Genomic DNA, 25425 nt, shown 5'->3' on the forward strand with positions numbered 1-25425 from the left:
TGGCTGAATGTAGTGCTGTTGTCATTGCAAATGTGCCATCTGATGCCATTCTTCTTGTCAGGAAATTTGATTTCATTTTAAAATTGCAGCTGAAGAAAATATGTTTAAGGTATTCTTTTTTCAGCTATTAATACGATTTGCGAATGTCGAGTTTTTCAAAGGTTTCTAGATGATTTTCTTGCGTCCTTTGATGATTTTACTCACTGTCACTATACCCAAAAGTTGGGGTCTCTTAATGTTATATACATCAAAGATCTTAAACCTATTGTGTTTTCCAATGTGATCCACAAAATTCTCACCAAAGTTATTACTAATTATCAAAGGTTTTAGACCTATTGTGTTTTGCAATGTGATCCACAGAATTCTCACCAAAGTTATTACTAATTATCCTAGATAAATCCAACATCTGTTTCCCTTCCTGCTGCAATCCAAGTACAAAGTATTCGATTTGCAACAGTTTGGGCATCAAGGAAGGATGCTGGCCTGTTAAACACTTTGAGACTTTCCTTTCTGAAGGTCTGTTGCAAGATAGATAGATAGATAGATAGATAGATAGATATCAAAGAAAATCCATCCAAAGGTGGCATAAATGCTTGCTATCCCAAACTGGCAAGCTAGTGCTTATAAACTCAAATCATAAATTCACATTCTACTTGGTTCCTGAATATTTGACAAGCTCATTTCCAAATTCTCAAAGCTATCTGAGGACCTTTTCATGAAGGATGGGCAAAAAAGCAAGATGCAATCTTATCAGTTGGTCCATCATGACTTTACCTAAAGAGCAGGGAGGCTTGGGTGGGTAAATGGGACCTCCTTGTGGTCAAGAAAGCCATCTGTGCAAAGCACATCATTCCTATGACACCCTTTGGTAAAAGGTTTTCTGACCAAACATGGTCATCTCCATCCATGGTCATCACTCCCCTCCCTGAACAGAACCTCCCATGCCTACAAATCTATCTGCAACCTAAAAGACAATATGAAAGATGACTTTCATAAGATTGCTCCCAAGATCAAAGTATTTTCGTGAAAACTTTCTTGAAACCACTTGTCTACTTCTAGCTACATTTCTAGTATCATACACAACCAGCAGGATTCTTGATTCCTCTTCCCGCATTCTGCTGGAATGTCAATTTACATACGATTACTGGGCTGCATTGCAACTGCACCTTCACCTCAGATTCAGTTTCCTTTCTTCTTGGTTCCAAGGAACCTGGATTTAGGAAGGCTCCTCCTCACTTGATAACCAATTCCGGGACAAGCGTCGTTGTACCATTTCCACATCCTTTTGGTTCCTGGATTGACTCTTTGTCCATAGTCAATTGGCTTCTGAGATCTACTTTCTGTGATTTTTTTGTTCCTTGTTGATAAATTGCAAGTGGTGAATGTGTCTCACCTGCCAAGGTCTGCAAATGCTGCTGTGAGCCACTCTGCTGCTGCTGCTGCTTATGGCAGAGCTCACACATCCTTCTTGTTAGCTGCGGATGATCTGCATGTTACACTTTTGTTTTAAATCAATATAATTGTTTCCCTTTTGATCAAAAAAAATAATACAATAGCAGGTCCTCAAGAACATCCAGGAAGTTCTAGTAGTTCATTATTGTTATCGTGTGTCGGCACAGTGGAGCAGAGACTGGGATCGTGTACAGTGATGCTGGATCTTGTCCCATCGATCACACTGCACAGCACAATAAGGTGTGGGCCAAACTGGCGCACAGTGATGATGTCTGCTGTCATCTTGTTCAAGCTGTTCATTGGATGGATTGTCTTGTGAAGTCATGTGACAATGATTGAACCTTTTCTCTGCAAGGTTGCCTCCTCCTTGACATGATGAGGAAGGCTAGGCTTGTCATGTCTTCATCCTCTGAGGATATCATTTTGTTTTACTGCCGCAGGTTGCAGGCATTGTGTGTGTGTGTGGGGTGAATTCGACTCTCGGGACAATATAATGATCTAATGATTATTTCATTTCAGCTCGAGGAAAAGTCAATGATAATGAGACAGATTTAAGTTATTTCAGAGCATGAGAACTGTATCAAATAGGAGGGATGACACTTCTCCCAATGTTTCTTGCGGTCAAATATTCCATCAACATTCTTACAATTGAAAGTATTAAGATTACAAAACCATAGATCATATTTGGAACAATTCAAGTTTCATTCGGGGATTGTTAAGAATATAAAATCATAAATCATGATTTAAGCTTTTAGATGGCAAGACAGCGACAAGAAATTCAAAAGAAAGTCATGCAAATAGTATACAATATAGATTAAACTTAATTGGTAGTAACATTACATGTTCTGAGATTACACAAAAATATGCTTCTATCTTTACAACATGCTACCCTATAATTCCACCAAATAGCCACCTCTTTATGTTATACATTGTATACCATGCTAAAACCACTTCTTCTGTATAATTGCAAGCAATGCTTAAAGGGCATCTCAGAACAAATTATTCTGGTTCAGAGATTCAGATATAGCAATCACAACCAAAGTAAATAAATCTAAGCAACAAAATCATGCAGCAAATGTGTTGACCCGAGTCGGTGTCGCCGATCTCCCATGTTTGCATAATCATAATCGGCCGTATCAGGCCCAACTGGAGCAGCTGTGCCATAAACATCATTCGCTCTCGCTGCGAGAAATCTCTGCTGATCGTCTGATGCAGGATGGCCGACATCACACTGTTGCAGCCCCAGTGTGAGAGACACTCCGCTGTTTCCGTAGCGACCCAACTCAGCCATCTGATAAGCCAAAAACCTCCCACTCCCGTCTTGGTGGGCAAGAGCATCTTGTAAGAAGCTGGAATCTACTCCGACTGGTCTTTGGTCACTAATTTTCAGATTCATATATGAATCTTGCGCAGTCTCTTCGTTCTGGAAAGCAGCAACTGATTCGGCCACATCCATAGCTGGGATGACATTAGGTCTTGAGGAGTTGCTTATCTGGCTTGTTTGGCATCTTCCGGTTGCAGGGTTTTGCATGTCGTCATGGTCCTCAGAGGACTGAATGTCTTCCTTAAGTCTTGGTGGATTTTCTGAGGAAGAGTTTGAGTCAATCTCGGTATCACCAAACTCTTCTTTGTACATGTCTTCGATCATAGGCTTCCAAAGACGAACTCGTGCGTTTATGAACCAGTTTGATACCTGAATGAAAGGAGACCAAATCATGAAAAAAATACTAAGTTAAATTCAAAACATATACACTATGACTGCCCTTTTTCTCTGACGCAGCCTGATGTGAGCCAGGAATTTACTTACTATATGTCTTGATTCGTCAGTCATACAAACTAATACATTTGAGCAAACTAGACTGTTTGATGAGGAGACCCAAGTGGAATCAGGAATAAGTCTAACTAATGATGTGCACACATTTACAAACCAAAAAGATTGCTCATAGCACACCAGTACATTATCAGTTCTCAAGCACAAGGATGTTAGTTCATCAGGAAGAATATACAGATACGATCCAAGAAACAATTCCTTCCTGGTAAAAGAATCGAGAGGAAGTGGACATAAGACGACGTGAGAGGGGAAAGAGATAAATTACTGGAAAAAGACATTAAAGTAATCATAACAGTGGCTTTTCAGACGAAAAAAATTATAGTTAGATTGTCAGTTAAGCAATGCATTCCTAACGACATTAGCATTAAAAGAAGAACTATCCAAAGAACACAAGAGAAGTACCTAAGTTAAATCAAGTATACCTGACTTCTTGACAAGCCTGTCTGTCTTGCAAGCATTAGCTTTTCGGAATCCTTTGGGTAGCTGGCAAAACATATTAAAATGGAACTGTTAGTATTTGTATATATTTATTGTAGTTTTAAAACAACCAGGTGAAAAAGAAGGTAGTTGGGCTTACGGATTAAGGAAGTGCTCAAACAGCCAAGCACGAAGAATCAAGACAGATGACTCAGGCAAGCCCCTCTGTGGCCTCCAGGTATGCTGTTGCATCATACCAAATTGCTGCATGGCTCTCTGTTGCCTTAATTGCTGATCTATGTACCGAAGGCGAGATAACCCACCACCCTTGCCACTTGTGTTGTCTGGCTCTCCAAGATTCTTCCTTATAGCTTGAATTTGGCCACTGATTGCATCTCTCAAGCAGCGAAAATGCCGAGAAATGGTTTGAAGGGCAAGCGCAGTGTATGGCTTTGCAGCCCCACAACCAGCTATCGCATCAAAACATGACACTATTATCTGCATTTGATGGTAATACTGTTTGTACCTTCTATCAACCTGCAGTGAAAAAGAAATGATAACGAATTTGTCAAAATTGCTCTACAAGAGTATATTCCATTAATACAAATGATTGCACAATGCTGTTATTGTCAATACACTTCTACTCAGCAAGTGCAAGCCTTTTCGGAAACTTATATCAAGAAATTTTAGTTTGTAATGTTACAGATGTAAATAGAAGGAAAACGATCATAGCAGTCTTACATTTCCGCAGAGTGCCAGTTTCTCATACAACACCATAGGCACAAACCCTTTCCATAATTAGGCACAAACACTGTGTCTCTTATGCTTCATAAATTTGACTTAGGCGCATCTAACCTTATAGCTAAACCATGAGATCCCATTGCATATTTATTTGCACTCTTCTATCTTTATTCCATGTGAAAACTTCACAAATAAGGATTGCTTATAAACCATAGAAAAGAATCAACCTTCAAAAGGGCTGCCATGACTTTCCAGATGATAATCATGCATGGCAGTATCAAACTAAGCCACCGAACTTCAAAAAGATTATGCCAAGGAAGAAACTTCTGAAATGTTTAATAGGGAAATTTTACAGGTAGCAAAGAACTACAGAACCAGTATGACATTTTTCTTTCAGCCATAGTGCATTTCTCGAGGCACTCACTCAGTTGCCATTCTCTTCCACCATTACCTGCCTAGTTACCACGATTTTTCGGATAAATATCTTGTTTTCCTCCTGTCAAAATCCTGCTTTTTCTGACCTCAAGCATCACGATTCTTTGTTCACTCGCTTGTAAATCTGTGAACATGCACTGTCTCTTTCCATCAAAGATAACAAGATGGTTCCTTCAAACATTATAATCAACATGACTTGTTTTCTGCTAGGCCATCAGTATTTGAAGCCTCAACCTCAAAAGATTTTACTGCTACTCTCAATAAAAAATTTCTAACTTCAAATAAAATTTATTAACATGATCCTACATTAAATGAAATTCTAAGTATGAAAACAAGGATGACAGCAAATTAATGAAAAAGATAGAGATAAGGATATAGTGTACCTCATCCAACATCCCTAATAGCTTTGAGACCTTGTTCTGAAGGTCCTGCCTTTCAGAAGGTGAGAGCTCATTAGAATAATTAACGGTGGCTTCTTGAGGGTTTGAAGCCATCCCTTCACTCTTCGATTCCCCACTACCATCCTTACATGTAAGAGCACCATCGGCAGAAGGGTGACTTTGGCTTTTATCTGCTCTTTGCTTCAAAGCACTCCCAACGTTAACAACTTCATCAAGCAATTCCTGTGCTATCCTGAGATATTTAGAATTTGGAATATGAGACTGTCTGTAAGGGGAGACATTGCCATGAAAACTTCTGTTTTGAAAGTGTTCCTCCCTCAACAGACCAATATTTCCAGAAGTTGACTGATGGCAGCCCATGAAAGAGATACCCAAGCTAGTTGGTTGGTACTGAATTGAAGGAACCGGCATATGTGTGCTAAGGCTGAGTGATAAACCTTGATTTTGCATGATTGGAACATTTGACTGCTGCAAAGACAAGTTTTGTCCGTTTATGATGCCCAACTGAGTCCGCATACTCGTCTGAGGGTCATCAGTATGAAGTAGATCATCTGCACCATTCATGGTACCATCAACTGTCTGCATAAATAACATCTCATTTCTTCCATCCTTCCAAGCATTATAACCATGGCTGCCAAGATGCGAAGTGATCATGTCAGAATTCCCTACAGTCAAGCCTGGTGAGATGTCAGAAGTGGCACCGGGAAGTTCAATGTGATTCTGCTGGGTTTTAGTAACACCAGCAACTGCATCTGTATACTGACCAGAATTCAAGAAGCTCAGGTACATCATGTTGCCTGGACCTGGTGATTCAGAATATGGAGCATGCCCTGGATCCCTCAGGCCAAGATTTGGAGTGCTTCCACTGTGGTCATTAGACATTGAATAGAAAGTAGACATCTTTATCTTCCTTGATCTTAAACAGGGCAAGATCTTCAAAGACAGAAGTCTGATGGATCATTGCAATATTTTGTGTGAAAAAATGGCAGTTATCTTAGTCATGGGAACCTGGATGAACCCGACACTAAAAGTTCAAGCCCATGGTGAAGAATGAATTATGTCACAACAGTTCTGAATACAGTAAAGAGGAAGAGCTGATTAAAGATCAACTGCAAACAGAGAAAAAAATTAATGAATCATAAATGATCAGAAAAAAAAAGGTTCTAACAGAAAATTCATTTAATGAACATGACTAAAAGTAACTTCTGAGCTGCAGATCATTTATATTTTGTTAAAACTTGTATCATTCCTCAGATTGAAATTAATCATTTTGCAAAATTTAACTGAAGAACAAACAAAGACCAACACAGACACAAATAGAAAGGATAAATAAATGGAGCTCAAGATCTGTTTGCTTAGTTAATAAAAGGAGTAGCCAGAAACCAATTAAGGAAGACATAATCTCTTAATCAATCAGGACATTCAATCAACCCGAACCACGTTTCTCTCATTTTAAGGCTACATGTTTGCACAATGGCCAAAGGGTTGGGAGGAAACTAACAAAAGTACATGATACAAATTCGGTTGGGTTCTCGAGCTCCATGAACTAAAAGAACAATTGATATATGACAGCAAAAGGGACAATAAGAAGTAGAAAATCTTTGAAAGGACCCAAATGATTGGTCTCTTTTAACCCTTTAAGCATGGATGAGCAAAAGGTCTTTGGTCCAGATACCAGAGGAAAAACCCCAGATGCACCATATAAAGCCAAAACCCACCACCAAGAAATCCAGAATATGTACCCTTTACCCTAGCCAACGCAAAATAAATGTCAAATCTGCATAATTTACAAAATCAAGAAAAACAACAAGAAAGAGAGAAACATAAAATAAAGGAACCTTTACCCAAACATCAGATTTTGATAAAGAGGGAGCAAAGAGCATGAGAAAACTCATCAGACAGATGAAAGAGAAGTATAATACCCAAGAACAACAAAATCCGCTTAAAAATAATCTGTTGCACAAACAAAGAAAACTAGTAAATGAAGGAGAACGGTTCTCAAAACAGTAGATTTCTTAGATTGAAAAAAAATTAAAATAGTGAAGCCAACATCCAAAATTCTTAAACTAAAAACTAGATGGAGAGATAGAGACGGAAGGACAAAGAGAGGGAGCCAGGCAGGAAGAAGCAACTGCAATGATATGGATGTTGATTTGAAGAAGCAAATATGATGCATATACATACAAAATCGAGACGTCCTTGTTGAAAGAAGAAAGACATGGATAGGGAGATGAAGAAAGATGGGAGACAAGTGAAAAATCAAAGTCTAGTACCTGAGATAGAGAGGGGGAGGGCGCGAAAGGAAGAAGGGAAGGGCGGCGGCCGCTGCTGTCTGCGCGCCTCGTGGGGGACAAGAAAGCATGAACCCACAGCCGATCGGCCGAGGAGAATCCTACCAATTCGGAGACAAACCGATCCCGAGACCTCAATTCCAAAGACAAAGCTCTCCCCCCTTCCTCTCCTCCCCTTATAATATATCTATTTAATACTGCCTCACCACCTTCATCAGCATATCCAACTATATTAAAATGACAACCAGTTTGCAAGTCCCGTCTTTCTCTCTCTCATCAGAGCTCAAAATTGCATCTTGCACGTGAGAGTATTTCTCCCTCTTCCTAATCCATGATAAATGACGAATCTTTCTATCTCTTCTCCCTCCTTTCTCCCTCTTTCTATCTTCCTCTATCTCTTTATCTGCAAGTCTTCAAAGGAGGTTCCTTGCTGTGGCTTCTTGGGAGTTGGTGATGAGGATGGTTAAGGTGTTCAATCTCCTAACCACCAGTTGGTAGACCTAAACTTCCTCTTAATTCTCTCAAGCACCAATTTGCCCACCTCTTTGATCTCTCCTCTTCTCATTCCTCCTTTCCTGCAGTATCCTGCGTTCCTAAGCATGGGGAAGATGCTGACATCTCACAGCCCAGACCACACAAAAAATATAAAGCTACTTTACTCTTAACCATCCCTTTTAGTAAATGGTGCGCCAATTGCTTCATCTAGAATAATGACACCCTTGGGGTTGATGGCTAAGCTCGTGTGGGGCTCCCCACCACTGTAATCAAACCTTGTCCTGCTCCTCTTTGTTGCATGTGTGGGGCTGTGGCATGTCTTGGTGACAATGCCCTCCCCTCCCCTCCCTTCCATTCCTTTCATCTTGTTTGTTTAGGATCTCTCTCTCTCTCTCTCTCTCTGAATGCCTGCAGTGGACCATGCTGACTGCACCTGCCTCCCTCATTAGTCTTTTAGTACTCCTGTGAGTGCAATTCTGGCAGCTCATCATTGGCAGCATTAGGTGATGAATTGGAACCGTGTCGCGCTCTGATTGGCCAAATCACATTATTTGAATGTCTCATCTGAGCTAAACATAAAGAAATCAAACGAGTGATGATTATTTTAACCTATAACCGTATAATCATGATCTAGATTTTGCACATAATCCAACCATGGGACATGAACAGAAACTCACAGTATAAACTCCAGCAAATGCAAAATGGATGATGAATGAGACAAAACAGAGTATGCTTAAACAAGTGTAAATGATATATTATAGGAAATGACTGTACCTTATGATATCATCGAAGAGAAGAATGAGAAGCATAAGACTAAACAATTTTTTGTTGGAGTATGCTTAAACAAGTGTAAATGATTGATAGAATCTATTGGGAGAGTCGAAGGCAATCGATGTGCAGATATTGTTCTCAATCTTTTTCTGTGTGTCCTACAGTTGAAGAGAAGCATGCTTCCAGTTGCAGACATTAAAAAAGCTCCATAAGACAAATCCCAACATTGATTTAGTTCAGGCTGTTCTAATGATCAAGCATTAATAAGCTTAAGATACAGAATAAAGAACATCTCCAAGTCTTTCTTTTTCTCAGATATTTATAAGAATTCAACTGCTCATCTAATATATTATCATGTGTCCAAATATATCAGTTTTGGAACAATCTTTTTGAAGGACTGTACCACAGTATTCAAGCATAATAATCTTTGCATATAACTCCATAAATATAAACCACCAGAAAACGGAGAAGGCCTAATGGTTCACTTATAAACATCATCATCCAAATGTAAATTGTTCTTCACCAAGATTATTGTTATCAGGATCTATTGACATGAGGGTCACATATCATCTACCACAGGTTTTCTCAGGAAGTGATGCCTTTGGCCAATAAGAATCTGTTTGATTCTTTCTGCCATAGTTGTTACTGGTTCATGCTACTTGGGGAGATCCATCCATCAAAGGAGCAAGGCCAAAGAGAAGTATTCTGTCCTTCACAAGTACCTGCGTGAAGGGATTCCGGAGCGAGAGAAAGCTTCATTTGAGATGACTTTTGAGAGTCCCTCACAATGTACTGGAGGAATTAGAAAGGTTGTTCACAAAGCCACCTAAAGAGGCATCTGATGGCCTGCATTGAACAGATGGACAAGCTTGATGCTCGCAGCAGTTCACTGGCAAGAAAGCAGGGTCAAGAAAGAGTATTTATATCCCAATAATATGAGGAAAAGGACAACAGCAGGACCACAAGTGATACATCAGGAATCACTAGGAACAGTAAACAGCTCATGAGCTATGCACATTTGCAGCTCCAAGAAGAGCAAATGGCCGCAAGAACAGTGGTCACACAATTCACATGCATTGTACAAAATGAAAGCCATGTGGGAGCACAGCATGTGGCACTCGAACAGCCTTTGGAAATGACCCAATCATGAAATGTACCGAGAAGAGGCTCAGTGTGCCAAACCTAACTTGTATTTTTCCTCTATTTTTGAAATATATTATGACTCTTGTTAGTGTAAACAACCTTGTGCCGTGGTCTCGGGGCCGACGTGACTCGTTTCGAGACGGAATGACGGGGATCTTTGCTCGAGGTCTCTCGGGGTTGCTGGAGTGGCCGAGTGCGCGGACCAGATCACATCTGGGTTCGTCGGGATGTCCCGTGGGGAAGGCTTCCTCTCCTTGGCATCCCGGGAAAATAGCTTCGTCCTCCTATCTGCACACAAGTCGGGTGGGAAGCTCGGCCCGACCCCTCCGACGATCGATGTGGAATGGAGTGGTTCCCCCTCTCCTCAAGGGCGGGGTTATTTATAGGGTTGATTTACTGTGTCTGATGCGACTGCTTGCAGGGAGCAGGTTGCGTCTAACATTGGTGTTTGCGTGGCGTGAAGAATAGAGTCTGGACGGGTCGTTAATGGGCCTCGGTCTGTGTTCTGGTTCGTTTGACCAAGTTCGACCGGGTCGTTTGAGGTGTGAGGTGTCGTCCGGGACAGCTAACGTCTGCGTGGGTCTTGTCACAATTTATTATCCTCATCAACTCCAAAAGCTAATTTCTGGCTTAGAAAAGAGGCAGTGTAATTACAACCTTAGTTAAAGCAAACTGCTTTATAAGCTTCTTCTATCAAGGAGGAATGCTTATTTAAGAGACTCTACTTATTCCACCACCTAATTCTTCCATGAGAGTTGGAGACCTTATGAGGTCATTTCTTTAAGCATTGCATGACTTGATCTGTACATCAAAGTAAAGTCTTTTAACTTGATTTGAACATGATTCTTTTCACTCTTCTTTCTTTGTGTCCTCACTTTGACTGTACCTCTGTCCATAAGATCCCAGAAAAGCTAACATAAAATTGAGGAGAATAATGTCAGATTATACATTTATATATATATATATGGTTGACAGGTGGAGAAAATGATACGGCACGCAATTCGTGGAAGCAGTCCGGGCCAAATTCGTATCCTGCACACGTGTGGGGACCGACCTCCACTTGCGTCGGAATCGAGCCAACGCAGCGTCCGTGGCAGGCAGCGTGGGCGACCCACCGGTCTGCTGTCGCTTCAATGGTGCGAGCACGTGGCTTGGGGCTCGGGAGGGGAAGATTTCGCCGTCTCCCTCCAGCCAGGATCCGCGGATCCTGCTCTTCCTCGACGAGGCCGCATCCTCCATGGGGGCCGACGCAATTCTGTGTTCCCTGTTTGGAATCGGACATCGGGCCATAAGAGGGCCGAGAGTGGTCGGCCCGCGGTGGGGGCCCGGTGGGCCACCGTTTTTGTCGGCTTGCGACGAGAGGCGGAAGACAACAAGGAAGGCTTTTGGAATCTTCCTCCTCCGGGCCCACCTACCGAGAGAGGCATTCATTGGCTGACCCCAGCGCAGCGGGTCCCACGGCCTACTTTTAACCTGGTCTGATGTGATGCCGTCCTCCCAAGCTTCGATTGCTTTAGGAATCAAACAAAGGTGGGTGGGGGGGGGGGGGGGGGGGTAGCAACACAGAAGCTTTCCTTGGGGACGACAACATGCACTTGCTCTTCCGTTCCACACCAACTTTATCTGTATGAATAAGATCACGTACACGATAGTCTCGTGGTTATCTTGAATAAGAGCATTAATTTTATTTTCCTTTTTGTAGTCATCTTATTTGACTTAGTCTCGTGGTAATCTTCTCTCTGTATCTTGTTTGAATGGGTTTTCTTGAGCTTGGCTAGATTACAAGCAAGTGATCCCCCCATCATGGTGGCGTTTTTCTCAAGTATATCTTCTTCGCAAGCATCATCCTTATCTGTTGGTGCATCGTAGTCTAGGGAATTATATATATATATAGTTCTTCTTCATCGCTGGATGTGAGATCCAATACCATGCATCTGTTCAACGTGAAAAACAAGTTCTAGTCGGGACTCAACATGTTCCATATTTACTTCAACCAAAACCTATTAGCAGTCAATCCGAAGGCCGCAAAAACATGATCTCGTTTGCTTCACAATTTGTAGGACTTAGAGTTCTAACTCTAATGCTCGTTTAAGGAACACTGTGATTCACAATTATGCTACTGCTATTACAATTAGTAATATAATAACAGGAGATTTGATGGGATTGATAAAGACGACAGTAACAACAGCAATGATGGTGATGATGATGGTAGTGCAATCTCTATCCCTCTATGCTATGTCGAATAGAAGTTAAGCTGGGAAATAACATATAATGATCATCTCCAAGTGACATCCTAACCCCGTTTTACTGTTCGTTTCAAGCAATTGACAGCTTAGCTCCTCGCTTAATCTTATTGTGACCGGAGACCGTTATAGTTGAAGCAGTCAGAGAGGAGGTTGTCTTTGAATAGTGTTTGTGATAATGCTGCTGATGCAGAAGAAGACCAGCTTGGTTGGTAGTATATAAATTTGCTTCCTTCGTGTTCCGTGAGGAGCTCAAACAAGTTTTTGACCAAGCAATCTCAAAGCTGAACCCCGAGAACAAGGCCTATAAATATCACGTTAGGAGAAGAAGACATGACAAGACAAGCTAAAATCCGAGAAAGATGGATCAGTGCACAGGTACGTGAGAGAGATGCATGCTCATGTTTGTTTCTGTAAGATTGGCTAGCTGATGAATGCTTTTCGTGTGACAAAACGCAGGGAAGAGCTCGTGGCCGGAGCTGGTGGGAGTGAAGGGAGAGACGGCGGTGACGACGATCGAGTCTGAGAATCCGGCCGTCAAAGCTGTCATCGTCGAGGTTGGATCGATAGTTACTCCTGATATCCGCTGCGACAGGGTGCGGGTTTGGGTTGACAAGGCTGGAATCGTCGCGGAGATTCCTCGTATTGGGTAGATGGTGACAAATATGTATGGATATGTATTGGAATCTTAAATAAGGCTGGCAGATGTCATTGTGCCACCGACATGAATAAAAGTTAATGGGCTCGATCGCAATTGTTCGTAGTTTGAAGTTTGTGTCGTTTATCGTTTTCATGAATTAAAGGCTAAATTTGCGTCGTTTAGCGTTTCGTAACCAACATGCTTTGAATGCGTGCGTAGACTTGATCGAAACCTTCAAGATTTGCAGTTCTGCAGAGAGATTGAGCACGAAAAATAATGTAATTCTTGAAATGATGATCACTTGGGGGGACAAATGGCAAGCAGATCTATCTATCTATCTATCTATCTATCTATCTATCTATCTTTTCTGCAGATTTCTGTAGAAGTTGACCTCGCTAAGAGCAGGCAAGAGAAGACAAGATCTCAACAACTCTCAGCAGCTGTGTTCCTTCCTACCTAAACAATTTGGCGTAGCTTCGTACTTGTCCACGTTGCATGTCCTACGACTGTGCACGTACTGCATGCAGCGAAACCATATCTGAAGCTGGACTTCCAAAGCTCAGCTCACGTGAACTGCTTGTTCTTATTCTGTGCATCTTTGACATCCAAGAAGTCACCTTAACTTGATGCTGCCTATAAGAACAAATCCTCTCGACTCAATCCCCACACGCAGAAGAGGTAAAAGAAAGAGGCGTATCCTTCGATCCTCCGTTAGAAGATCTAAGGATAAAAGGAAGATGCAAAACATATGCGCTGGTAAGTAAAGCTCGACTGAGGAATCAAGACATGTAGGTTTGATGCTGTACATGCATGCATGCCTGTTCGCAGGGAAGTATTCATGGCCGGAGCTTCTCGGAGTTGAAGGGGAGAAGGCAGCGACCATCATCGAGTCGGAGAATCCAACGGTGAAGGCAAGGATCGTCGAGGACGGCAAGGTGGTCATCCAGGATTTCCGGTGTGACAGGGTGTGGGTTTGGGTGAACAAGCATGGGGTCGTTGCTCGGGTCCCTCACATTGGCTAAGCTTCACAGGAAAAAGGTTGAAGTAGAAGAAGAAGAAGAAGAAGAGGTGGCAGCAGAAGCATAATAATAAGTTGTGACAGTATCATATCGTGGGCTTTGTTGAATCCAAGACTCTGAAATCGATGTTGTTGCATCGTTTAATGTGTGTTGTGGTAGAACATCATCCACTCTACGTTCTTGAGGAAGAAGCACAAGTAATTTGGCCATGCATATCCAAGATAGAAAAGATCCAATGATAGAAATTATTGATCTCATATGATTGATAAATGAGGGGAACATGATGGTTCATTGATCTCATAAGATCCCCTGTTCACAGTTGACCATTCAACAAAATGAGCTAGATTTCCACCTTTATCATGTCAAAGTAAAGATTTCCATATGAGAAAGAAACATCATCCACTTTCATCATAAAGTTTCTGGAGACATATTATATGAGAAATGTAATCATCACCAGAACTACTGTTCACTGCAGGGCTCATAAGAGAGCCTTAGATAACATTTTCCAAGTTCCAAACAACATTAAACTAGATGGCATACTATTTTCTTCTCAAGAACAGCTTTGTTCATCATTATGTAAAAGCAAATCCAGGATTTCGCCACTCTCAACATCCCAGTTCTCCCCTTGTTGTTCAGAGTCTGACGGGTAATCAGGCATGGTAATGGCTCCTTGTCCTTCAGCTGATGATACAGTTCCAGGTAGTATACTACTACCTGCTCCACTGCTGCCATCAACACTGGAATATGCTCCTGTGGTCAGCATCCCACAGCTTCCATTAATGGTCTGACCATGGAATACACTTGTTCCACTGGTCCCTCCGTGCAATGCTGCATGTTGCATCTGTTGTTGTTGAAGCTGGTCTTGAGTGTGCATCTGATCATGTAGCATTGCAGGTCGGGCAACCATCGAGATCTGAGAGTTCATCGGTTGACCTTGCTGAGTTTGCACGACAGCACTGGGACGAGACGGATGAGCTTGCCGAGACTGAAACACCTGAGGGACTGGTTCCACAGGAGCGTTGGCAGGATACAGTTGAGCTTGCTGGGGTTGCACAGCCACAGTGGAAGGAAAGACATGGGGAAGAAGAAACATTTCTTACCCTAATAAACTTACCATTCGAGTATGGAAACCCACAAACTAATCTGTAGAAGATTAAATTATCCTATCAGTTACAACGCATGATTCCTACCTGCGCTGCAGTTGGATGTTGAGGTGGTTGATTGTCTGTAAGAGCAGCGAGACAATCGAGGTTCTGCTGTAGCCTTTCAAGTTTCCTGCAGCAGAGAGCAAATAGAAGAACTTGTAGATGGTATGCTAATGAGAATCTGGAAGGAACTCACTCATTACTTTGATCTGGTTATATTAATTCCACAGAAACTTGAAGAGGAAGGAGGAATTAACAAATAGAACAACCATACATAATGGCAAGAATGCAAGAAGCAAATCTAACAACAGAAATGACAGCAAAAAAAGAGTTCATTGGAATTTCTACTGCTGTTTTTGCTAAAAGTTTGGAACTGGTCATCAGTTATGATTTAGGAATTTGTACAGTGTTACAGAAGTACTTAGCAGATGATTGCAGAATCTACATAGCTCATGTTTGTCATGAATGCTCCTCGAGTTCAAACTTACCGAGCAGAATCCTCTAGCTTTCCTCGCTTCTGTTCATCAATTATAGCACAAATCAAGCGTTCATTCTCATCAAGGTACTGCAGCAACAATAGCAGAGTGAGTCATAACAAAGAGATCAAGCAGGAAGAATGCCTCTATTTAAATGCCTCAAACTAAAGAAGATGAAAGAACATAGATAGAGGAAAGCAAACACATGAAAGAGTTCTTCAACAAAACTGAAACTTAATACAACAGTAACAAGGCAAATATTCAATACCACTCCAAAATCTAATCCAAATGTGAAGATTATATATATACATACATATATATGAATTCCAAAAGGAAAAGGAAAAATAAAATAGAAAATAAACATCAATTAAGTTTTTATGTGAAACTTGCATAACACCATGAATTAATTATGTACCATAAATGGGACTACTACTGCAAAAATAGAAAAAGATTGATGTCCACATGAAGAACATTTAATGACCACATAAGTCAAAATAACAAGGCATGCATATTAAGGGTAAATATACATGAAAATAACTTATAAAAAGAAAATGAGACTATAACGAAGAACATCACATGCTTGTCAAAGTGTGTTTGCGAATTTTAGTGTAAAGATAAGCAAAATTGAAGAGAAACAAAAGATTAATTCATTTAGACATAATGCTTGCAGTCCACGCACAATCAAGGAAGTTCATTCATAAGAGTAATTAGAAGAAGAAAAAGAAACAAAAATGATGAATAATTATAGGAATAGATTGCTCGAATAGCATGATAGATTTAAAGGAAGAAAAGAATAGCATGATGTATACATATAGAAAGAGAACAAAAAAGAATTGAAATGGCAAACTAAGAGGAGAACCTGCTGGATGAGATGCGCGGCCATGGCGATCGACGAAGGATGTTGCAATCTCTATTGATTTGATATTGTTTGCGATTCTCCTTCTCCCTTCCTTTATATGCTATTTTGTTCGTTAGAAAAGAGGAAATTAATGCAGTGGATAATTTTGGTGAAAACCAAAGAAGGGTTTTAGGGAGCACACAAGATTTAAGTATAAAACGACAAAAAAATAATTAATGATTTCCGTGTCCAGCATCAGATAAAGATGAGGAAACGAGAGGCCGTCAGCGGTAGTAAAACGTCCTCGTTTTCATTCTTCATTAACACTGTTCTTGCATTTTAGTATAACAATCAAACAAAGTGCTCATTTAATTGCGAACGTTCTCGATTTGACACCCAAACTATTTTAGAGATAGCTTTCAGCTCCTAGTGACATCTAAAAATCTTATAAATTCTCTTACGATCATGTGATACCATATATGAGAAATTTTTCTATAGATTTCACAGGCTTTACTAACTATGATTTTTTAAGATATATATATATATATATATATATATATATATATATATATATATATATATATAATATGGGGCCAATCAACATATGTAGATATTAGTCCAAAATAATAATATAAGAAATATGTTAAAAATTAGGACAGGAAACATTCTGCCTACAGATTACCTTAGGTATAATAATAAAGGTGAATTGCTGTTTATTGAAATTATTTCTCGTGAATCCTAAATTTTGATAAATTTATGGACTAATATGTTTTTAAGATAAGAAACGTAAGAAAACTTCGATCATGGACTTGAATCATCGAAGGATAAATTATCAAAGCAGAAGAATCAAATATTGAGTCGAAAAGCATATTGGACGTTAGACTAACGGATTCATCGACGTACCGACGGATGGACTTCGTGTCATGAGTTCGTGCATTGGGCTAGAAGAATCGGGTATTGCAGTAAGAAGATTGGATATTGTGGGAGGTCAAAATATCGATAGATCGGGTAATACTCCAAAAGAAATGACGATATGCTAGAGGTTCGGACGAAGTGCCGAATAAGCAGATGACATATCGGACAATATTTTGAAGGTTTCATGATTGTAATTAGAGTGGTTAAGTTTTAATCGAAATCGTTTAAAGCCTAATTGAATTGGTTTTGGGTCGTAACCATATCAACTTAATTAGAAGCCCATTGGGCCTGAATCAAGGTTGAATTAGACCTATTGAAAGACCAATTCAGTGACCTTGGCCTAAGCGGTAGTACCACTTGAGAGCCGGAAAGCACTAGTTGTGCTTTTCTAAGAGTTCCGACGGTAGTACAGCTAGTATCGATAATGGTATTACCAAAGCCTAGATTCCCAAGCTCTGTTTAGTGGTAGTACCACCTAATGCTGATAGTAGTACCACTAGTATCCCGAAAACTCAAAGATTTAAATTTTTAGCTCCATTGGCATTAGAAATATTGATAACAAATCAAATATCTTAATTAAAGATATTTTGTTAAAAGATGGTTTAAATATAACTTAATAAGCATTTGTCAACTTTCTAACAAAAGATATGAAATTTGAATCTCATGCTTACATCTTGATGATAACAATATTTATACTATTAACCTTGATGATTTTTGTGATGAAACTTACTTTTCGATTTTCAATGATAATGTATGATTTTGATGAAATAAATCTCACATATTAAAGAACTTATAAGAAGAATATATTTTTATTTTAATATTCTTCTATCTCTAAATCTTATCAAGTTTTCAATAAGAGATTCTTAGTCATTGATGAATCTATTTGTATTATTTTTAATGAATCTCTCAAACTAAGAAAAATAATTTTGATGATGTTTTTAGATTTGATAAATTGAGTTTAAACGAGAAGTTTTCTCCTTAAAGTAATTTAGATATATCTATTCTAAAGATATCTTACGCAAACAATGGAAGTATATAGATGTACATTCTAGAAAGTTAATTATTGGGTATACATCAAAAGGTGTTAGAACTCGTTCTTTGTTAAAAAAATATTTATATAATTTTTTATTTATCTCAAATTTTATAATGTATTGATGATGCTTTTAAAGATGACTCATGGATCTCCATAAATGAAAACCTTTTACTTTTGGATCATTTATGATTCTTTGTTTTTGCTAATAATTAAGAAGGAGATTTATCCAATTGAATTATAATATTTTGGTGTTTTTGACTTAGATTTATTTTGTATGAATCAATATCTCTTACTATTTGATCTCCTATAATTCTTTCATTTTGTTAATAACTAAGAAGAAGATTTATCCAAACGAATCATGATTTTTCACTTGACTTTTTGATATTTATTACTAGATTTATTTGGTATGAATCAAAACCGTTTACCATTTATTCTCATATGATTCTTTCCTTTTGCTATTTAGCAAAGAAGAGATTTATCTAAATGATTTGCGATCTTTTTTTCATATTTATAACTTAGATTTATTTCATATGACTCTTTTGTATTCATGGCTTATATATCATATCAATTGATCTCTAACTTATTTTTGATATTAATAGTCTTCATGTGATATTAAAGTACTTTTACAATTGATTAATTGATGTAAATGAAGAGAAGTAATACCATGATATTATAATATCCTTTTCTTATTTTTTTTATGATGACAAAGGGGGAGAGAGAAACAATAGCTTACACATTTCTTCCTTTTTGTCGATGACAAGGGAGGAGAAGTAATGATAATTTATTTTGATGACTATGCATTCTTGTATATGTTATGTTTGATGATATTTATTTGAAGATGTGCAACTATTTTGATAACATTAACTTATAATATTTGTTTAAGATGTGCAACTATTTTGACGTTGTATCTTAAGACATGATTGATTCTGAGCAATGGTTACTATTAAAAGTCACTCTAATTAAAATTATTTTAACTTGAATTTAAAGTATATGATTGAAAGATTATTATTTTTTGAATTCAAGTTCCTTATAATATTTCAAAATGGCATATACACGAGGAGAGTTTAGTTAAAGCTCTATCAATAATTAGTTTTCATCATTAAAACGAGAGAGATTGTTGAATCCCAGATTTTGATAATGAAATTAATTGATGAATTTATGGACTAATATGATTTTAAGATAAGATGAAAACTTTGATCATGGACTCGAACCATCATAGGGTAAATTATCGAAACAAGAGAATCAAACGTTAGGTCAAAAAGTATTATGTCAAAAATTGGATATTGAGCTAGAGGTCGATATATCAAAGGATGAACTTCATCCTATGTGTTTGGGCATTGGACAAAAAGGATCGAGCATTGCGTCAAGAAGATCGGATGTTGTGGGAGATCAACATGCCGATAGATCGAGTAATACGTCAAAGGAAAAGATGATGCGTTGAAGGTTCAAACGAGGTGCCAGATAAGCAGATGACATACTAAACAATGTGCTGAAAGCTTCATGATTATAACTAGAGTGGTTTAAGTCTTGATCAAAGTTGTTTGGAGTCTAGTTGAGTTAGTTTTGAGCTGTAATCATGCCAACTTAATTAGAAGCTCATTGAGCATGAACCAAGATCGAATTAGGCCTATTAGAAGGCCAACTCAGTGACCTGAGGTTGGCACAGGTTATGCTTTTATAGGAGTTCCGGTGATAGTACCACCAGTGCCGACGATGGTATTGCTAAAGCCCTAATTCTCAAGCTTTGTTCAGTGGTAATGCCGCTCGATGCCGACGGTAGTATCACTAATACCCTGAAAACTCATGAATTTAAATTTTTAGCTATATTTTTGAAGCCATTTGGGATCTATAAATAACCTACTCATGTTTGGTTGGTATAAGAATGAAAAATTATGATTTGAAGTATGTAAACTCTCTTGAAAAGTGTTGAGTATCTTCCTTCTTGAGTTTTGAAGTTATACTAAAGAGGTATGAGGTCTTTTGTAAAAGAGAAGTATGAATGTTCTCTCTGTGAAAAAAAAGAAAAAATTATAATAAGGATAATTAATCTTCGCTTGTTAGAAAAAAGATCGATAGTAAAAACCGATCACCTCGAGGGGGAAGAGGAATCATGAGTGAACCACTATAAATCAATTTACATCTTTTTTTTTATTTTTTCTTGTCATTACTTACTAATTTACTTGCTCACTACCCCTACTAACAATCAAAAATTTCAAATCAGAATATTATTTTAAAAGCATTAATTGATCCCTCCCACGACCCTAACAACTTTCACTAATGATTTGAGTATTAAAGGGTTATTATCATAAACCTAACTCAATCTCGATCTCACGTAGATCGATAGCAGAACAAAAGCATAAGTCCATGTTAGCCCATGAGTAAGCGTTTGAGCTGTCCTTTTAATCACATCAAATTTCTTATCCACATGATCCGAATGGGGCTAATCCATACATCATCGATATTAACACCATCAAGTTTGACTATCTATTAAACATATTTTTTTATCCAAGGGTGAAGATTGATTCACAAGTAGACCGACGGCCAGAAATTGAATTTGATGATCAAAAGCTAAGACTTAGCGTCCCAGAGATGAAGGCTGAGGTAGATAGAGCCTCAGGCACTGAGATGGGCTCACAAGTGCCCTCCGAGAAAGCAAATAATACTAACGCCTTATCTCACACGACACATGTTTTGGTCATATGTTTTGCTTGACAATAATGACCAGGTCTAACTTCAATTAAGAGAAAAGAAAAGAAGACAATTAGAAGTCAAAACTTAGACCAGATCATACTGATTCAGAATTACTCATGCACGAGAAAACCAGTCACTGATACTTTAATTTCCATTCAACATTTGATTTTTCTTTCTACTACTTGATAGAACATCCAATGTATAGTAAGACCTACTATATACATATATGCATATACATACATATATGTGCGTGTGCGAAGGTTTCGACGGAAAGCTTTTACTCGTTCCAAGTTTTACTGAAGAAAAAAAAAAGACTAATAAATCGTAAAAAAGTTGAATTCAAACTTTCCTGTGTTCAAAGTAAGATTCAATGTCAAACGTAAACCTGGTCATGTTTCCACCAACCTCCTCCCCAAGCACAAGCAAAGAATAGGCTATAAATACACCTCCCATCCTGCTCATCTCCATATCTGCCAGCCTCCCACGAGCAACAAGGAAGACACAAATAGCTAAAGCTTCGGAGGATTTGGTTAACCATGTACTCGTCCAGGAGAGCTGTCTTGGTTCTGATAGCCATGGCTTCCATCATCTGCCTCATGAATTCCCAGCCAGTTGCCGCAGCAAGGCTTCTTGGGGTGGAGCAGCAGCTGTGGGGAGCTGCCAGTTTCATCTTCCAGGCCCTGCCGCAGGGTCCCGTGACGCCTTCGGGGCCATCCGGTTGCCATAATGGCTCAGCAAACAACGGCAGACCTTGCCCTTAGATCACACACTCCAAACCCCATACTGGCGTTAGGGTCTTGCATGGATGCTGAAGTTGCATTCTTAGTAGCTATTCTTTCGTTGTTTTTCTACCTTAAAGATGTATATCAGTTCCCAGTCAATAAGACATCAAGTGAGGAAGTGAGATTGGGAGTACTTAATTCCTGTAGCTATTGTTTCTCTCTGTAATATCACATTCTTTTGCTTGCTGGAGAAACGCTTCTCTTTCTTGTCTTTGCGATGATTCATCTAAATTCTGTTCACAACCGCTCCTCCTCGGATTACGCATCACCACATAATATACGTGGCATTAATCGATATTTCCCGTTCTCATAAATGATCGGAATTATGTTCATTTTAGATGAAATAATAATGATCAATGATTTGATTGATTCCAATGGTTGAGACGGGCGATGGATGGTTCTGATCTAAGGAGGTAAACCGGTGCATCTCGTCCTGCGAATGGATGCGTCCGACATAACTGCCATCGTACGGCTGTTAACCGCCATGGAAACGCTTCGCTATAGGCCTCCACGTGGCGGGAAGTGTTTGGACCATCAACCCCTATATAAGGCGGGCGCAGTTATCGCCATTGCCCATCGTTTCCGTTCCATTGGTGCAGAGCGAGAGAGAGATGGAGACGGTAGCGGTGGTCGAGAACGGGCCGGCGACTGGGGACGTGGTGGGCGTGGGGAAGATCAAGAAGAACCGCATTCAGGTCTCCACCAACAAGAAGCCGCTCTTCTTCTACGTCAATCTCGCCAAGGTATCACCGGCCTTTCTCTGCACACAAACTTGAAATTATAGCTCCGATCTCATTTCTTGGTTCTTTAACCTTCATATTCCCTTCAAAAGCATCATTTTGGGCATATTGTGCCTTCTTGATGTATATTTCTGGGTTCTTTGGATATCCTTCGGTTTGCATCTAATACGACGTTTCTTGCGTGACTGTTCTTTTTGGTGGAAAAGATCCGATTTCCGTTTTGACATCTTCGAGAATCGATCAGCGGAACAAAATGTTGATTTACTCCTTGATTAATGTTTCTGATTGCAGAGGTACATGCAGCAGTACAATGAGATTGAGCTCTCTGCGCTGGGCATGGGTAATGTTTTCTTCACTCGATCTGGTCTTCGCAGGCAAAATACATTGTCATTTTAATTCTTTTAGATTCAAAAGATTTTGTTTTGTGTTCTTGCTGCGACAACATGCCGAATATCACGCCATGCATTCATTAAAAGAAGAAAAATAATAAGAAAGATAATGAAGTAGGAAATACATACCTCTGCAAGTTTGTGTTTTCCTGTGATCTTCACAGAAATCTTGTGATATAGCTATTGGCACGGTCGTCACAGTCGCTGAGATCCTGAAGAACAATGGACTTGCTACCGAGAAGAGTAAGCACGAGATGAAACCAAATCTGAACCCCTTTTCGTTGATCTGAAACAACACTCATGACACTCTTTGTCTGATGGAAGCAGAGATCTTAACCTCCACGGTCGGCACCAAAGATGAGGCCAAGGGCCGCCTGGTTCGGAAGGCCAAGGTAACCTGTTGCACTTGTTCTTTTTCGTTTCGCTTCAAACGGAACCCCTTACTTTCTCTTAATGCAGATTGAGATACTGATGGGGAAGAAGAACTCAGATGACCATGACTCTGCCGACAAAGAAGCGGCTCATGAGGCAACCGAAGCGGATGCGAAGAAGTGATGCGGGAGGGATTCGATTCCTCTCTTGGTAGTAGTAGCTGTTATGTAAATAGCATGAGTCAGTGATTCAGTGTTTTCCTCCGACCAGTAGTTTGTTTAGGCTGAGTGCTTCAAATTCCGTCTGAGATTGCTTCTGTCACTGCAGTGTCTTATGTGTTGCGTGTGGGAAATGACTGGTTTTCACTGAATAAAAGGAGAAACAGAAGAGCTTTTCCCCAACTTTGTGTGCAGACAGACTTCTCTTTCACTTGAGCTACTAAAAGTCAAGCTCGCTTGCATTCGGTTTGAGACCTCTCTTGCTCCCCAAACCATCAACCAAGTCGCCGTCCTCTTCCGGTCAACTGAAGCAACCTACTCGGTCAGAGCAACCCGTTAACAGAAGAAGAAAAGTCCCTTACATTCTCACGCTGATCAAAATCAAGACTTTCGATTCTTTGTTTCATACTCTCTCAAAATTGCACGTCAAAGATCGCTGCAGCACATGTAGACTTGATTAAACCAACCTCTCTGTTGTGAATGCTTTCTTATTTTGATGGGAACACTGAACCCCTCTGCAAAACAACCGCGTTTGGAATGAGTCTACAGACTTTGAGTGCTTTGAATACGTGGAGATGGTAGCTATATAACGAGCACTCTCCTCAACAGTTTGCCTCATTCCAAGGCCCTCGGGCATCTTCACCTTCTCATCGTCGGCTGCTGTTCACAAGAGCATCACCTTCCCTTTCTCTTCTTTGTTGAGATGGCCATGGCTTCTTCAAGGCAGCTATTGCTTGTTCTGCTACTGGTTGCGACCATGGCACCCTTCATGGCAGCGAGGCCCATGCAAGAAGACGGGTGGTGGAAGACCGGCGGGCTCCTCGAGTCTCTACCGCAGGGGCAGGTGCCACCTTCAGGACCATCGGGTTGCACTCACAACCCCAAAAACCACGGTGGTAAATGTCCTCATTGAGGGAGGAAGAAGGCTGTCAACCATGTTCAACCACAAATACGGTGGTGATCGGACAATGGTTTAGAAATCTGATTAGGTCCTTCAAATGTTATTTTTATATCAGGATGAGAATTATTATATTTACAGGAAAAATGTATATCCAAATAAATGAATATTCATTTAATATTCTTGCAGTGTTTTTTATTTTAACAAAGTAAATAGTAGGTATATAAACATTTCGCTTGTTCTTTTATGGATTATCGGTTCATCCGCACATATGGAGCCATCATAATTCTCTAATTATCAGCCAAGTAGATGAGTCAAATAAGTGAATCTAATGTGACTACTTTATCACCGTTGAAAGTTGATACTTGTAGAAAAACTATCAACTCAACTATAAATACCCACCTCAACCTTGCTTCGATCATCCTTCTTACGTTGTTGCTTGGGATAAAATATAACACTTTTGTTGTTGACGATGTATAGTTTAGTTTGTAATATTTGGATAGTTTATCATAAAATTTTAGGTTCGAATTTTATTTTTATTATTTATTTATTAATAAACTCTTTATTTTTTATTAAAATAATGTGTAATCCATTTCAATCGAAAAAAGAAAAAAAAAGGGTTATTCGAATCGCTGGGTCAACTCGTCCGATCCCGTGAGCGAGTCGTTGAGTCCATGGACGGACACGTTCACACCGCGGGGCACGAGGACGTCGGTCACCGTGTCGATACCCGACGCCCGGAGCGGGTACACGAAGTGGGTCGTGGCCTCCACAGTACGAATCCCATTTCGAAAGAGCGACACGAAAGCGCCAACTTTGTTGTGGAGAAGTAAATATAAAGAAGAAAAACTCCTTTATAAAGAAGACGGCCCCGCGCGGGGAAGGTCGGTGTTGTGGGGCCATCGAGCCAAAATAAACTTTGACCAGTTCTTACCGTTCAAACCCCTCTCTCCTTGACACGTGTGTCGAAACCTGTGAATATTAGAATCGGATCGTATACCTAAAAATAAAACAAAATAGAATTATAGAAAGCAATAATATGTATCAAT

The 25425-nt window shown here is 39.7% G+C and overlaps 2 protein-coding genes across 3 annotated transcripts; one reads left to right on the forward strand and one right to left on the reverse strand.

The window, feature by feature from the left end:
* Window positions 1-2241: 2241 nt before the first annotated feature.
* Window positions 2242-8226, reverse strand: LOC135609961 (BEL1-like homeodomain protein 7). Of its 2 annotated transcripts, XM_065103809.1 has the most exons (6): window positions 7551-8226; window positions 6042-6386; window positions 5260-5954; window positions 3861-4237; window positions 3706-3766; window positions 2242-3145 (listed from the first exon to the last, which is right to left on the reverse strand). In XM_065103809.1, exons 2-6 carry the CDS (start codon window positions 6175-6177, stop codon window positions 2504-2506), a joined length of 1911 nt encoding a protein of 636 aa, XP_064959881.1. In that variant the 5' UTR covers window positions 6178-6386; window positions 7551-8226; the 3' UTR covers window positions 2242-2503. The 2 variants fall into 2 exon arrangements, with proteins under 2 accessions (XP_064959881.1, XP_064959880.1); XM_065103808.1 differs by having other exon boundaries at window positions 5260-6386; window positions 7551-8225.
* Window positions 8227-22349: 14123 nt separating this feature from the next.
* LOC135609005 (uncharacterized protein At2g34160-like) lies at window positions 22350-23538 on the forward strand. The gene is made up of 5 exons (XM_065102098.1): window positions 22350-22502; window positions 22791-22839; window positions 23069-23131; window positions 23216-23280; window positions 23348-23538. The coding sequence occupies exons 1-5, from the start codon at window positions 22371-22373 to the stop codon at window positions 23441-23443; spliced, it is 405 nt and encodes a 134-aa protein (XP_064958170.1). The 5' UTR covers window positions 22350-22370; the 3' UTR covers window positions 23444-23538.
* Window positions 23539-25425: the final 1887 nt, after the last annotated feature.

Source organism: Musa acuminata, chromosome BXJ2-4 (genome assembly GCF_036884655.1).
Source record: "Musa acuminata AAA Group cultivar baxijiao chromosome BXJ2-4, Cavendish_Baxijiao_AAA, whole genome shotgun sequence".
Classification (NCBI taxonomy): Eukaryota; Viridiplantae; Streptophyta; class Magnoliopsida; order Zingiberales; family Musaceae; genus Musa; species Musa acuminata.